The sequence below is a fragment of the Pezoporus occidentalis genome, unplaced genomic scaffold, assembly GCF_034315485.1.
Source record: "Pezoporus occidentalis ecotype Australia unplaced genomic scaffold, CSIRO_AGI_Poc_V1 ctg215, whole genome shotgun sequence".
NCBI classification, from domain to species: domain Eukaryota; kingdom Metazoa; phylum Chordata; class Aves; order Psittaciformes; family Psittacidae; genus Pezoporus; species Pezoporus occidentalis.
This window is the reverse complement of record NW_026914018.1, coordinates 1006004-1018859: the sequence shown is the minus strand read 5'-3', so window position 1 is coordinate 1018859 and position 12856 is coordinate 1006004. Positions and strand designations below refer to the sequence as shown.

The window sequence follows — 12856 nt, the reverse complement described above, 5'->3', positions numbered from 1 at the left end:
TGTAGCAAAGGACAAAGTAAAGATATGCTTGTTTTCTTATAACAAGGAAAAGGGGAATAACATATTCATGGTACTGAAAGATTAATAAAATATGAAAATGTCCTCTCTTACTTAAACTAAAAAACTGCTAGGATGCTTAGTCACCCAACTTCTGTGTGTGTCTTTCTCTAACTCACACAGATGGGATAAGGATAAATACATTAAAAGATTACACTGCAGACAGATGGTGGCAGTGGGAGTGATATATTGGATTAAAAAGGTTTGAGTAGCTGAAATTTGAACTCGAGAGTAATCCTCATAAAAGAAAATCAGAGATGGAAAAGGTTTTGGTAAAAAAGATCCCTTTTCAAGTTCATGCTATTTTTAATGGTTTAATAACCAAAAATACATAATATGGATCATGTTTGTTGTTAAGTCTTTTTTTTTTTTTTTCCAATAACTCATTGTCTTTCAGATTATGTTCGTGTTATGGATATGGGACTGCTGGAACTAACCATTACAGCAGTAAAATCTGATTCTGATGATGAAAGAGTAAGTATTAAATCACAAATAAAACTAAAAGTGAAATTTCCATGACAGATTGTGATTTGAAAATTGCTTTATTATACTTAGAATCAAGGCAGGTTTTCAGTTTACTTGTACTATTTCTTTTAAGGTTTTTGACCTAGTCAAATAAATTAATTTAAAACCAGCTGTGCATTAATGCTATTTTCATGGAACCTTATGTTGATCTGAAGTGTATTCTGAACGTTTTATTTTTGTTATCTAGACTAAACCACATTTTGAGCTGCATTGTTCCAGTGATGTAATCCATATTCGTACCTGCTCTGATTCGTGTGCTGCCCTAATGAACCTAATACAGTATATTGCAAGTTATGGTGATTTACATCCACCTGCTAAAACAGAGATTAAATGTGGACTTAGCAAGCCAAAAATGAAGGTATAAAATGGCAAAATAATATCAACTTATCTTGATGTTTCCTTGGTAATTAAAACATTAATTATGTTTTAATTTTGATGTCCGTAGTCTATTTCCAAAGAATATAAAAATTCTTGTAAAGAAATTAACAGATTTATCTAGCTTAAAATATATTTGAGAGTAAAATGGTGACTTTTTTTCTACTTTGGTCACTGCTTAATATTTTAAAATATTTTGTGCTGTTTATGTACTTCACTTTATTCTTATCTAAAGGAGGAAATTCCAGGACATATATATTCTGTCCAAGTGCTTTGGTGGTTTAAATACCCTGAACCATAATGTTGTAACCTACTTTATGAATCATCTAGCTTGGAGTTTCATCTCACTAGATTATTTATAAAGTTAAGGTGTGACTTCTTACACTTTTAGATGTGTGTGAAGCCATTCTAGCAAAATCTTATTCAGAATGCAGTTGCAGTTGTCTTTAAGATGTAAGTATATATAGTGCCTCTCTTACAGGTAGAGACCTTTAGCCAACCATCTTCCCATGGACCAGGCCTTGCTGAATCAGAGCAACAGATTTTGCGGGATTTGATGAGTGATGCAATGGAGGAAATTGAGACTCAACAGACTGCCTCTGCTACGAAACCAGAGTCTAATGGTATGGAGGCATAAGTACACACAAAGTACAGCCTTTTTGGAAGGAGAGAGATATTGAAAGTTTTCATAGAATAGAATCATAGAATGGTTTGGGTTGGAAAGGACCTTAAGAGCATCTGGTTCCAATCCCCCTGGCATAGGCAGGGAAGCTTCACACTAGACCGTGTCACCCAAGGCTCTGTCAGCTTGGCCTTGAATACTGCCTGGAATGGAGCATTTACCACTTCTTTGGGCAGCCTGTTCCCAGTGCCTCACCACCCTTACTGTAAAGAACTTCTTTCTGTATCTAACTTCAGCTTCCCCTGTTTAAGTTTGAACCCATTACCTCTTGTCCTGTCACTACAAAAGGTGAGCAGTCAGTGTAGTACTGAAAGCTATTGATGCTGTGGTCTTACTACTAGAATGAGAAACTCGAACACAAAACTTTGTTGTTGGAGTTTTTTTGTTTGTTTGTATCTGTGGGTTCTTTTTTAAATCGTTTTTCTCTATTTTCTCAGTTCATGTCTACTGTTAACTGGTCATGATTATAATGTAATCACTTCAAATTGTAAAGTAGATTATTTTTTTAATTGTTTTTTGTTTATAGTAGAAATTGATTCAAGATACAGTAAGTAACTTGATGTAGTTGAAGTAACATATTTTAGTTAACTGTTAGGTAATTTGGTTTCTATTTTCATACTTTGTAAAGATTTTTCCACTGAAGTCTGTTTTTTCTCCACCTTCATTCAATTCCCAGGAATTTTGGATGACAGATCTCAAACTCAGGAACCATCTTGCTCAGATCTCTTCTTGTTTCCAGATGAGAGTGGAAATATCTCACAAGAGCCAAGTCCCACTTACGAGTCATTCCCTCATCACCTGATAAATGAGGCCACAGGAGACATTCCCGCAGAAAGTGATGATTTCTGCATTCTTTTTGCACCGAAAGTTGCTGTTGCTGTAAGAAGCTTTGAGAATTACTATATAAGATAAATTACAGAAAAGCCTATGTAAGACCTGGGCAAATTAGACTTCATAGCTTTTTATGATTGCTTTGTGGCAATCTTATCAGTGGGCAAAGTAGCAGAAAAATAATCTTTAAGGACATCACGCATTGTTATTCTGAGGAATGAATGCAAGTATTTTCAAATATACATGATTTTTCCTTATTTCAGCAGTAAGTAATTGTCTGATCTGAATATTACTATATTAAACTATATTGGCTATTTTCCTACATTTTTAGTCAGGTTTTATCATTACCAATTTGACTTACAGTGATGGCATAGTTAGAAAAAAATATTTTAAGCAAAATACAATATTTATCAAAATAGCAGCTTTGCACATCTCCTTTTATTAATTTATTTTATAGTCAAAGCTTGCAGTGCTTTTATGGGCTGAAGATCCTTGCCAAACCTCAGAGAAAAGCTTGTGTGTCACTTTACACTGCTCTCTGTCCACTGCATTAAAAGATTTAGGAAACTACACTCAAACTCTTTGAAAACAGCTCATGTTCATGTTTTTCGTAGTATCTCTGGTTGTGTTCTTCATAATAGACAGAAGTAGTTCTGAATCTCTAGAAGCTGGTTTTGCCCAGTTATCTTTGAGCTTGTTTGTTTCCAGAAGTGCTGTTATAGTAACCTGGGCTCTTCATGTTTTTTCTTTGTTTTCAACTCTTGTTTTGTTTTGTGTACAGTTTCGATAAAGTAGTTCGGGTTTTTGTATTGTTTTGTTTTGTTAACATTTCTCAGCTTCTGGTTTATTTTTGCATTTTTTGGTCTTTAAATAATTCCTAAACAAAGCCTCTTTTATATAAGCTTTGGAAGACAGTACAGAATAGTTTCTTTTCATAGGTAGGAAAGCAGATTTCCCTTCCTTATGCTATATACTTTTTTTTTTTCAATTAGGAAAAAGAGGAAGAGCCAGTAATAAAAATACTGGTTGATGATGCAATTATCGTAAAGGAAAATCATTTCAGCCAACCTATTAAAAAAACAGATACAAGCAAAGCTCCCCTTCATTTCCCTGTTCCTCTGGTACGCTATGTTGTAAAGGAGATCTCTCTTATTTGGCATCTCTATGGTGGAAGGGATTTTGGCGCTGCACCACCAACATCTCCAGCTAAAAGTTTCATGTAAGTGTTTGGTAAAATTCTGAGGATTAGAACATTTAAAAATACTTAACTTTCCTTTGAGGTTAATGTCACTATTCAATCACAAATCTTCCTTCCTTTCTTTTTTTCTCCTTTCTCACAAGGAATCAATCATAGCATGGTTTGGGTTGGAAGGGACCTGAAAGATCATCTAGAATCTTCTGGAGTTCATGGAGTTTAGCTCCATGAACCAGAGTGTATTTTTCCTGTGTCTTAACCTGGACAAATTGGCATTGGGTTTGGTGCGTTTTTTTTGGGATGGAGGGATAGGTTTTCCTTTTAAGGGTTGTATTACAAGTTGAGTTTTCCTGAAGAGCTTAGGGCTTAAAGAGCATGAAAGACTCACTGCGGTAGCTGGAGTCTAGTCTTCAGGATGTCATATAAGCTAATGAGTAATTAATACTATCAGAGCCAAAATTAAGGAAATGTTTCATGAATGTTAATTTGGTAGGAGGCATGCACCTTGCCTTCTCCTTAAGTATGCATTTCTTGAACAGTAAAAAGAAAGTATTTGGTTAAGAGAAACACAAGTTCTGTTTTTCCTGTTGTTTGTTTTCTTGTTTTTTTTGGGGGGGGGGTTGGTGTGTGATTTCTAGTATTTTTCTCTCATAACCATTTAAATACTTTAAGTTATATCCAGTGAAATATATATGGTTTTACTGTTAGATTACAGCTCATAAGTTTAATCTGCAAAAGTATTTTTCTTGTTTATTTCCTCAGAAGTCCCCATAGTTCCCCTTCTCATACACCAACGAGGCATGGACGGAGCACAGCATGTGGGGGAAGAGGAAGAAACCCAGACTTCCTGATGGAAATACAATTAAGCAAGGTAAAGAAACAGCTTCAGAGATGATTGTGTGTGAATATCTTAACATGTTACATGTTTGATAACAGCTTTCCATTAGAATTCTGTAGGATTTCTTCCATTAGTATCTGCATCTAAGCACTTTGAAGGTGATGAATTTAGAATTTAACAAAAAATGTATTTGTTCTTCTAGAGTAGTATTATATACTTCCTGAATAAACGTGTTTCAAAAGATGAAGGATATTTAATATTCTTAAAGATTTTGTTTATTATAAATATGTTTTACAAGGACTGTTCTGTTTGTCTTCAGTTCTATTCTGAATTCAGATGCCTATTATTAAATTTAATGTTCTAGCAAAATAACTGGAATGTAAATCTTTTGAGACAGTGTATTGTTTGGTAACTGGATATTAAATAGCATCCAGTTATATGACAGTATCGTCCCTATATTTCCTTTAATGTATTTGGCACCCTTAAGGCATAAGTACATAACTGTTGTTTTTAAGCTTGTGCTTAGCTCTTAACATAGAAACTAGATTCTTGATTCTGACACTGTGAAGAACATAGTCAAGGAAGTATTCAAATTTCATGTTAAATGGATCAATAACAAAACATTTTCAAAATACGGCTTTCCAAAACTTTCTGTAAACATGAAAGGTACTACATAAAACTGAATGCCTTTTACAGTCTATGTGCACGTCTAGAGTTTAAAATTCATCCTGTTAGCACTCCAGACTTAAATGCTTGGTGCTTATATTAATTTTTTCTAGAAAACACATGACATTGCAGTAAAAAAAAGGAAAAAAGTAAGCATTTCATATTCTGTGTGAAAAATGTGTAGAAATGTAACAATCTGTCTTAATTTGCAGGTGTTTAATGAGTTCGTGTTAGTACTGAGGCATAAAGGACTTTTGTTTTAGGGGTTTTTTTGTTTTGTTTTGTTTTGTTTTCTCTGTGTGTTTTGTTTTGGTTATGTCTGTCCCTCTTACCCCCGCCTCCCCACCTTAGTACGAGGCTTAATAATAATGATGTTTAAGAAGAAATTAAAGCAAAGAGTGTGGAGAACATAAGGGGTCTGAGCAGTGATTATGATAAACATCTATTTTTCTCTTCAACACTTCAAATGTTCCAGTTCACATGGTTATCTTGAGTACAAGGCACTTAAATACCGTGGTTTTTAACATCAGTATCTGGCCAGTAGAGGCCACTGTTCTGTTTGTATGTGTGCTCTGCTTCATTACATTGCAGTCCAGGATGATATGGGGGTTATTGAGACAGAGAATGATTTGTAGGTAACCACAGGTCTCTGAAAATGAGAACTGTATCAAGAGATGAGGAGAAGGAGAAAATTCAGAATTCTTTACAATTGATGAAAGGTAATGGATTAACATTTATGTAGACTAAGGTGAGTAAAGAAAAAGGAAACTGAGACTGGAAGAATCTACTTGAAAAGTCTGTTCATAGGAAAGAAACCTTACTTTCTTAAGTCTAGAATGTGCGGGACTCAAGATTTGCAAGACAGCCTGGTACAGGCTTCAAAATGCGGTAAGAAACATCTCAGGGTTGAGAGGAGTCAATATTAAAACGCAAAATGTGTTCTTTGTCTTACGCTGACTCTGTTTTGGCTTGGAATTTACATCTTAAAATATGAACAGGTGCAAAGCTAGGAATTGGAAAATTTCAACTGCTAGCCATGCAAAAATCTGAATAGTTTTCAGAAATCCTAATATTATTCCTGTAAGTTTAAAATAGTAGCCAGGCTTTAAAGATCTTATGAGTGATGTTTGGTTTTTGGTTTTTGTGGTGTGTTGTTTTGTTTGTTTGGTTTTTTTTTGTTGTTGTTTGTTTGTTTAGTTAGTATTCTATTGCTAATGATTATTTTTCACTGAAGCTGATTATGCTGGTTTTCTTTCCTTTTTAAAAGGTGAAATTCCAGCATGAGGTATACCCTCCAGGTGGTGCAGAAGGTGAATCCTGTCTGTTGGAGCAGCCAGTGTCACGACAGGTTTTTATTGTTCAAGACCTTGAAATCAGAGATCGCTTAGCTACATCACAGATGAATAAATTTCTCTATCTCTACTGCAGTAAGGAGATGCCCAGAAAAGCACATTCAAACATGGTACAGTTATGGAATATGTTAATTCATTGCATGCTATATGTGTTATTTGTGGTTGGACTGTCATTGTGGGCATTGTATAAATTTCTTGATCTTGCAGAAGAAGGAACATGAGGTCATGGAACATTGAAGTAGTACAACTTGTTGATGGTTATTTGCTTGACTGCTTTTGGATATTAAAAAGAAAAAATTGAATATTAGTATATCACGTATTAATGTTTTTGAGATTCTGTCCTTTTAAAAAAAGTAGATTTGCAGGACTACTTTGGTAGCTTTCCTATTCTGTTTTTGAACAAACATCTTGCATGAGCATGATTAGACCTTTCACTACAGATGTGGAGTTGTAGTTTTATGGTATACTGTAGTATTACTGGTTCTATAAAGGATTTATGAATTTAGGTTTTTTGGGGGGTTACTATTTTCCATTTTTATAACATACATAATATTTATGCAATAGTAGTTTTATTATGGGTAGGTGGAATTGGACTAGTACAGAGGTTTTGCAGTAAAAGATTTTCTCTGCTAGTGTTCTGATATTGAATAATTGTGAATGCTACTACTTTTATTTCTTCTTTTGCTTCTTTTCAGTTAACAGTTAAAGCATTGCATGTCCGTCCAGAATCTGGCAGATCCCCGCAGGAATGTTGTTTACGTGTTTCACTAATGCCACTTCGCCTCAATATTGACCAGGTCAGTTGTGCCGATGCAAAAACAAAACAAAAAAAACCAAATGAAACAAACACAAACAAACAACCACACCCCCCCCCCCCCCCCAACAACAAAACAAACACACCCCAAAACAAAACAAAAAAAAACGACAAACAATCAGACGAAACCAAAATGCAACCATTTTTTTTTTATTTAATAATAGTGTTTTTTTTTTTTAACAGATATTTGTAACTATCGTACACATTATATGGGATTGTTTTCTTGGTTGACGCCTTTTTTTATGGTCATTCACATGTATCTTTGGACCTATACCACTTTGTTTATATCCATGTTAGAACTTGTTTTCTGCTCCAGCTATTAGAGAGACTAGCCTTTTTTTTTTTATTTAAAAACTAAAAATATTTCTAGACTTGGCAGTTTATTCAATAATACCAGTTTACCTCCTGAGACTTACGATGATAGCAAATGTTTTGAAATCATGGCTTTTCTTGAATGATCTTGCTTTGTTTGTTCATGAAGTGGCTTTGGTGTTTTTAATTGAAAAAAGTTAATCGTTAATCTAGAAGCTGTTCATGACATTCCAATCAAGGACAGTTGATACTTGAGGGCTGCTTCCATGCTCTGCAGGCTTTGGTCTCACTATCAGCTGCAGTGGCAGAACAAAAATGGGAGAAATTGTTTTACTTTCTTGTCCTGGGTTCAGCAGTAGCAGTCATGTTTCTCCTTCTTGGTAGCTGGTGCAGTGCAGTGTTTTGACTTTCGGCCTGGGAACAGAACTGATAGCTATGTTTTGGTTTGGCCAAGGACTTTGTGAGCCTCATGCTCTGCCAGGGAGGAGGGGAAGCCAGGAGGAAGCAGAGACAGGACACCTGACCCAAACTGACCAAAGAGGTATTCCATACCACAGCACGTCATGCCCAGGAGGTAACTGGGAGTTAGCCGGAAGGGCTGGGGGACTGCAGGGTTGGAGGAGGTATCGGTCAGAGCTTGGTCTTTTGGCGCCCAACGTGGGGCACGAAGGGTTGAGATAACGACAGTTCTTTTTGGCGCCCAGCGTGGGGCACGAAGGGTTGAGATAAGGACAGATTTGACTGGATTAATAGTCACTCGTCACAATGCTGATTTATTGGCTCTCAGAGTTGTTTTTGTTGATCTCACAGCTTCAGAATGTTGTAACTTACTTAGAGCCGGTATTTGCTGTGTTAGTGTTTATCAAGTGTGGGGCCTGGGCTAAGGTTCTTGTCTCACTGTGCTTTATGGCAATGGCTTGTAATACGGGCGGGCTCCAGCAGCAGGGCGGGACGGACGTGGCCGTGGACTTGTACCTGGCTGTCCGGCTGCTCTTCAACGGCCTGGCCCTCGCCCTACTCTCCGTGAGGCTGCGGGGAGCCGAGGGGGAGCGGCCCCGGGAGCCGACGGCAGCCGAAGCGGCCCGGGAGAGCGGCCCCGGGGACCAAGCGGCGGCGGGAGCGGGGCCGGAGGCCGCGAGGGGACGGCTGCCGGTGGAGGAGGTCGGGGCGGTCGAGGAGCAGAAGGAAAGGGGCTTCCGGGTGGAACTCGCTTTCTTGGCCGGTGGTATCGTATTCTAAAAGAACTGTCGTGGTTTAAACCCAGTCAGGTAATTCGTTCGCTCACTTCCCCCCCTTTTCTTGCCCTCCCCCTGCTCTCGGAGGGACGGAGAGGAGAATCGAAAAGAATGCAACTCCCACGGATTGAGATAAGAACAGTTTAGTAACTAAGGTATAACACAGATCACTACTGCTACCACCAATGATAATAATGATAAAGGAAATAACAAGGGAAGAGAATACATCATCTCAGCACCAGCCGACCGATAACTCGCCCCCCCCAGCCCGACCAAGCTCTGACTGATACCTCCTCCAACCCTGCAGTCCCCCAGCCCTTCCGGCTAACTCCCAGTTACCTCCTGGGCATGACGTGCTGTGGTATGGAATACCTCTTTGGTCAGTTTGGGTCAGGTGTCCTGTCTCTGCTTCCTCCTGGCTTCCCCTCCTCCCTGGCAGAGCATGAGGCTCACAAAGTCCTTGGCCAAACCAAAACATAGCTATCAGTTCTGTTCCCAGGCCGAAAGTCAAAACACTGCACTGCACCAGCTACCAAGAAGGAGAAACATGACTGCTACTGCTGAACCCAGGACATTTCTTTAGCAAAATATTTTTCATATACTTAAGAAACAGTTGTGTTTTTTTTTTTCTCTGCACTGCTAAGAAGGCTACATAAGTTTGGACATTCAAAGTGTGGTTATTGCTCTTTGTTGAGGCATTTCTTGCTTAATTTGTCATCTGCAGAGAAATAAGAGTTTATTTTGGGTTTTCGTTTGTTTGTTTATTTTACATTTCCCTTAGCACACATGAACACCAGGTTTTCATTTTACTGTTAGAAAAACTGAACTCTATGGTTTGTAAAAATTTCATAGGGAAAAATAACATGCAAATACTGCCATCTAGTGAGGAAATACGTTCCCTCTTTATTACATTTCTAGGTCTTTTATCTTCTGTACTGTAAACAAAATTCACCTTTACAACTTCTGCAAAATAACCACAGCTTTCTTGGAAGCACAGGCTGCATGCAGTCATGTGAGAAGTTCTTATTAATACTTAAGTTGTCTGTGTATCACTTAGAAACAAAAAAGAAAAAGAAGTCCAGGTATCAGGAATGATAGGGTGAACAAGGTACCAGTGTGATGCATCTGCCAAAAAAAAAAGCAAACTAATAATTTCAGTATATTAATAAGACATTAATAGCTGGTGTTAAATGACTTTCAGTGAAGTAGTGGTAAGATCTGATCTGGAGTAATTTGTCTGACATTGGCAGTATTGGAGATGAATATAAAATATGCTTAAATACTCTTTCATTGGAAATCAGAGAAAAGCTTATAGCCATTAAAACACTCGGGTTCTGGATCAGTCTCCAAAATGAGAGTGGAGATGATGAAAACAATTCTGGAGTTTAAGACACAGCTAGATAGATTATGAAATCATATTATGTGTAGCATGGGCAGTGACTAAGAGGGTCTAGATTTCTGTGTGGCTTCTGCACATGTTAAGAGTCAAAAAGAAGAAATGTGTTTTGATTCATATGTGAGAGCTAGAATAGTAGATAATATTTTTAGAGAACTGTGGGCTCATTTGTTTTTTTTAACATGATTTTTTAACGTGATTGTATTTTATTTTTGACATTAGGATGCTTTGTTTTTCCTGAAAGATTTTTTCACTAGCCTCTCTGCAGAAGTAGAACTCTTAGTTACTCCAGATCCTGAAGGTATGCTTTTCAGAAATCTAGCATGAAAGTGCTTCTTCACATGTCTGTAAATTCACATGTGAATCTTGTCTGTGTAAAAGAGCTTACATTAAGTACCAAACCCCAACATTAGTAACTAATTGTTAGAACACAGAAACCTTGTGTGTTTTAGCTTTGTATTTTATAAATAGCAGCAAAGGTCTTCAACGTCTGGAGTCTCAATTGTATAAAAGATTTCACAAAATTGGAGTATGTTTAATCAGAACTTCAGAAAAAATTGAGGGCTGTGTGTACAATCTTAGCAGTTATTATTAAATACATTATTTAATACCTAGTGCATTAAAGAGTTTGTCTAATAGTTGAAGTTGTGTAACAGATTTCAAGTTTATAAATAAGCAGTGCAGTGTATGTATGCAGTTAAAGCAGTACTTCTAATTAACTACACCATCTGATTCAAAACCCAGTACACACTGAGAAGCATATTTTCTCTTTTAACTATATTTGTAAATCTGTTAGCAGCTATAATTTACCTACTGAGACATCATACTGAAATGCTTAAGTAATGAAGTACTCTGCAGTACTGCAGAGTATGCTGCAATTAAAGCCAGGTGGCTTATTTATGCTGATGCGTAAATCTCAGCTTCTTATAACAATTTCTGTTGAGAACTAAGATATTATCTTACTAAAAGAATCTATTGTGCTGCTAGTAATTCCTTTTAATAAGCATTAGATCTTACTGAGGACACAGTAATTGTATAAACACAATCTTTTTGTAATCACTGTGAAAAATATGAGTCAGTTTACTGTGTATGACTTCTTCTCTTAGTTAAGAAGTCTCCTGATGCTGAAGTTACATGTAGTTTGCCCAGGCATGTGAGCAGCCTTAAGGAACCAAGTCCAGTCATTTCTTTCTCATCACACAAACAAGCAAATGAAAATGCTAGCATGGATTCTATGGATGTTGTTAATGGAGAAGATCATTATTTCCCACAAGAAGTGATGTCATACAGTGATCAGCCAGTATTTTTCAGGTAATCTTTCATTAAAAAATTTCCAGTGACACATGGCTGTTCTGTTGAGTGTTTTAAGAAAGTATAATGATAAACTATTCAGACCTTATGACAAGGTACATTTTTTTGTTTGTTTATTGACTGATTATGGAAATAAAATATATTTGCTTTGACATTGAAAGGTAACTAATGATTTTAACTTCTGCACACTACTGTGCACAAGAAAATAAAATTAAAGCTCTGCCATGCATAGAACCAGTAATGAGATGTTTCATGAAGAAATAAAAAGAGCAGTCTTTGTACTCTGATGTCTAACAATGTACATTAGTTCTGATATTGGAGATGAGAGAAAAAAGATATCACGGGAGAGGTACATGATTAAGATATCACAAGAGAAACTCTAGCGTGGTCCTGACTGGAAAGTGATAATGAAAATTGCAGCTTATTATGAGAAGTTTTTTCTCATGTTTTCAGATCATAAGTGCCTCTAACCACAGATGTGTGCTTTGGTAAGCTGGGCAGAGCCAAATTATGAGAGAATGGCTGTGGTTCTGTTTCATCAAAAAATCACCGGCAGAATTTTTTAATAGGTTCCAGCTGCAGGGCTAAATTTTGCCTGTAGAACCATTATTAGCCATACTTTTTTTTTTTGTTTTGTAACTGAAATTCATGCTGTGAAGAGAGGGAAGATGTTCACCTGCGGGCTTAATAGCAGTTTTGCAGGATTGTTGAATTTATTATAAATGCTAACCTTGACTAGATGTTAATAAGCCAAGGTAAGCTGAATTTACCACTGTACTTGTTCACTTACTCTGAAGTACTATCACAGTAACTAGAGGATTTCTGGCTTGCAGAAAATGGAAGGCCATCGTTTGTTTTTTTTTTTTGTAAGGATAATTTTATTCCCTTTCACGTTTCTCACTGAAAAATTTCCTTTGTGTATCCCAGAGAATTTCGTTTTACATCGGAAGTTCCAATACGGCTTGATTACCATGGCAAACATGTATCAATGGATCAGGTTTGTGTATACTGCTGGTGCTGTAGAAAAAAAAAATAGGTGTTGTTTGCGTTGGTTCCCCCACCCAACCCCCTACGTGAGCTGAGGTATATTTTTATGTCCCTACTCATTATGGATGTGATCTTGAGAAATCTAGAACTTGTCCCCTGCACCCTCCCCACTTAATTTCAATAAAGCTTAACCTTGTTTCACGCTTAATTTGAAAACTAGGGAGTGGATCCTCCAGGTATGATTAACTCAGAATGAGACTTTCAGTCGCATTTATCAACT

General features: G+C 36.9%; 1 protein-coding gene across 2 annotated transcripts in view; it reads left to right on the top strand.

Annotated features, from left to right (window-relative positions):
* Window positions 1-12856, top strand: part of ATG2B (autophagy related 2B) — a 51773-nt gene that overhangs the window by 30920 nt on the left and 7997 nt on the right. For both annotated transcript variants that reach the window (XM_062619873.1, XM_062619872.1), the window contains exons 27-37: window positions 455-531; window positions 770-940; window positions 1439-1580; window positions 2316-2518; window positions 3463-3689; window positions 4428-4536; window positions 6437-6631; window positions 7217-7318; window positions 10501-10579; window positions 11385-11589; window positions 12517-12586. In XM_062619873.1, coding sequence (XP_062475857.1) covers window positions 455-531; window positions 770-940; window positions 1439-1580; window positions 2316-2518; window positions 3463-3689; window positions 4428-4536; window positions 6437-6631; window positions 7217-7318; window positions 10501-10579; window positions 11385-11589; window positions 12517-12586 — 1580 coding nt within the window. The remainder of the gene's footprint in view (window positions 1-454; window positions 532-769; window positions 941-1438; window positions 1581-2315; window positions 2519-3462; window positions 3690-4427; window positions 4537-6436; window positions 6632-7216; window positions 7319-10500; window positions 10580-11384; window positions 11590-12516; window positions 12587-12856) is intronic.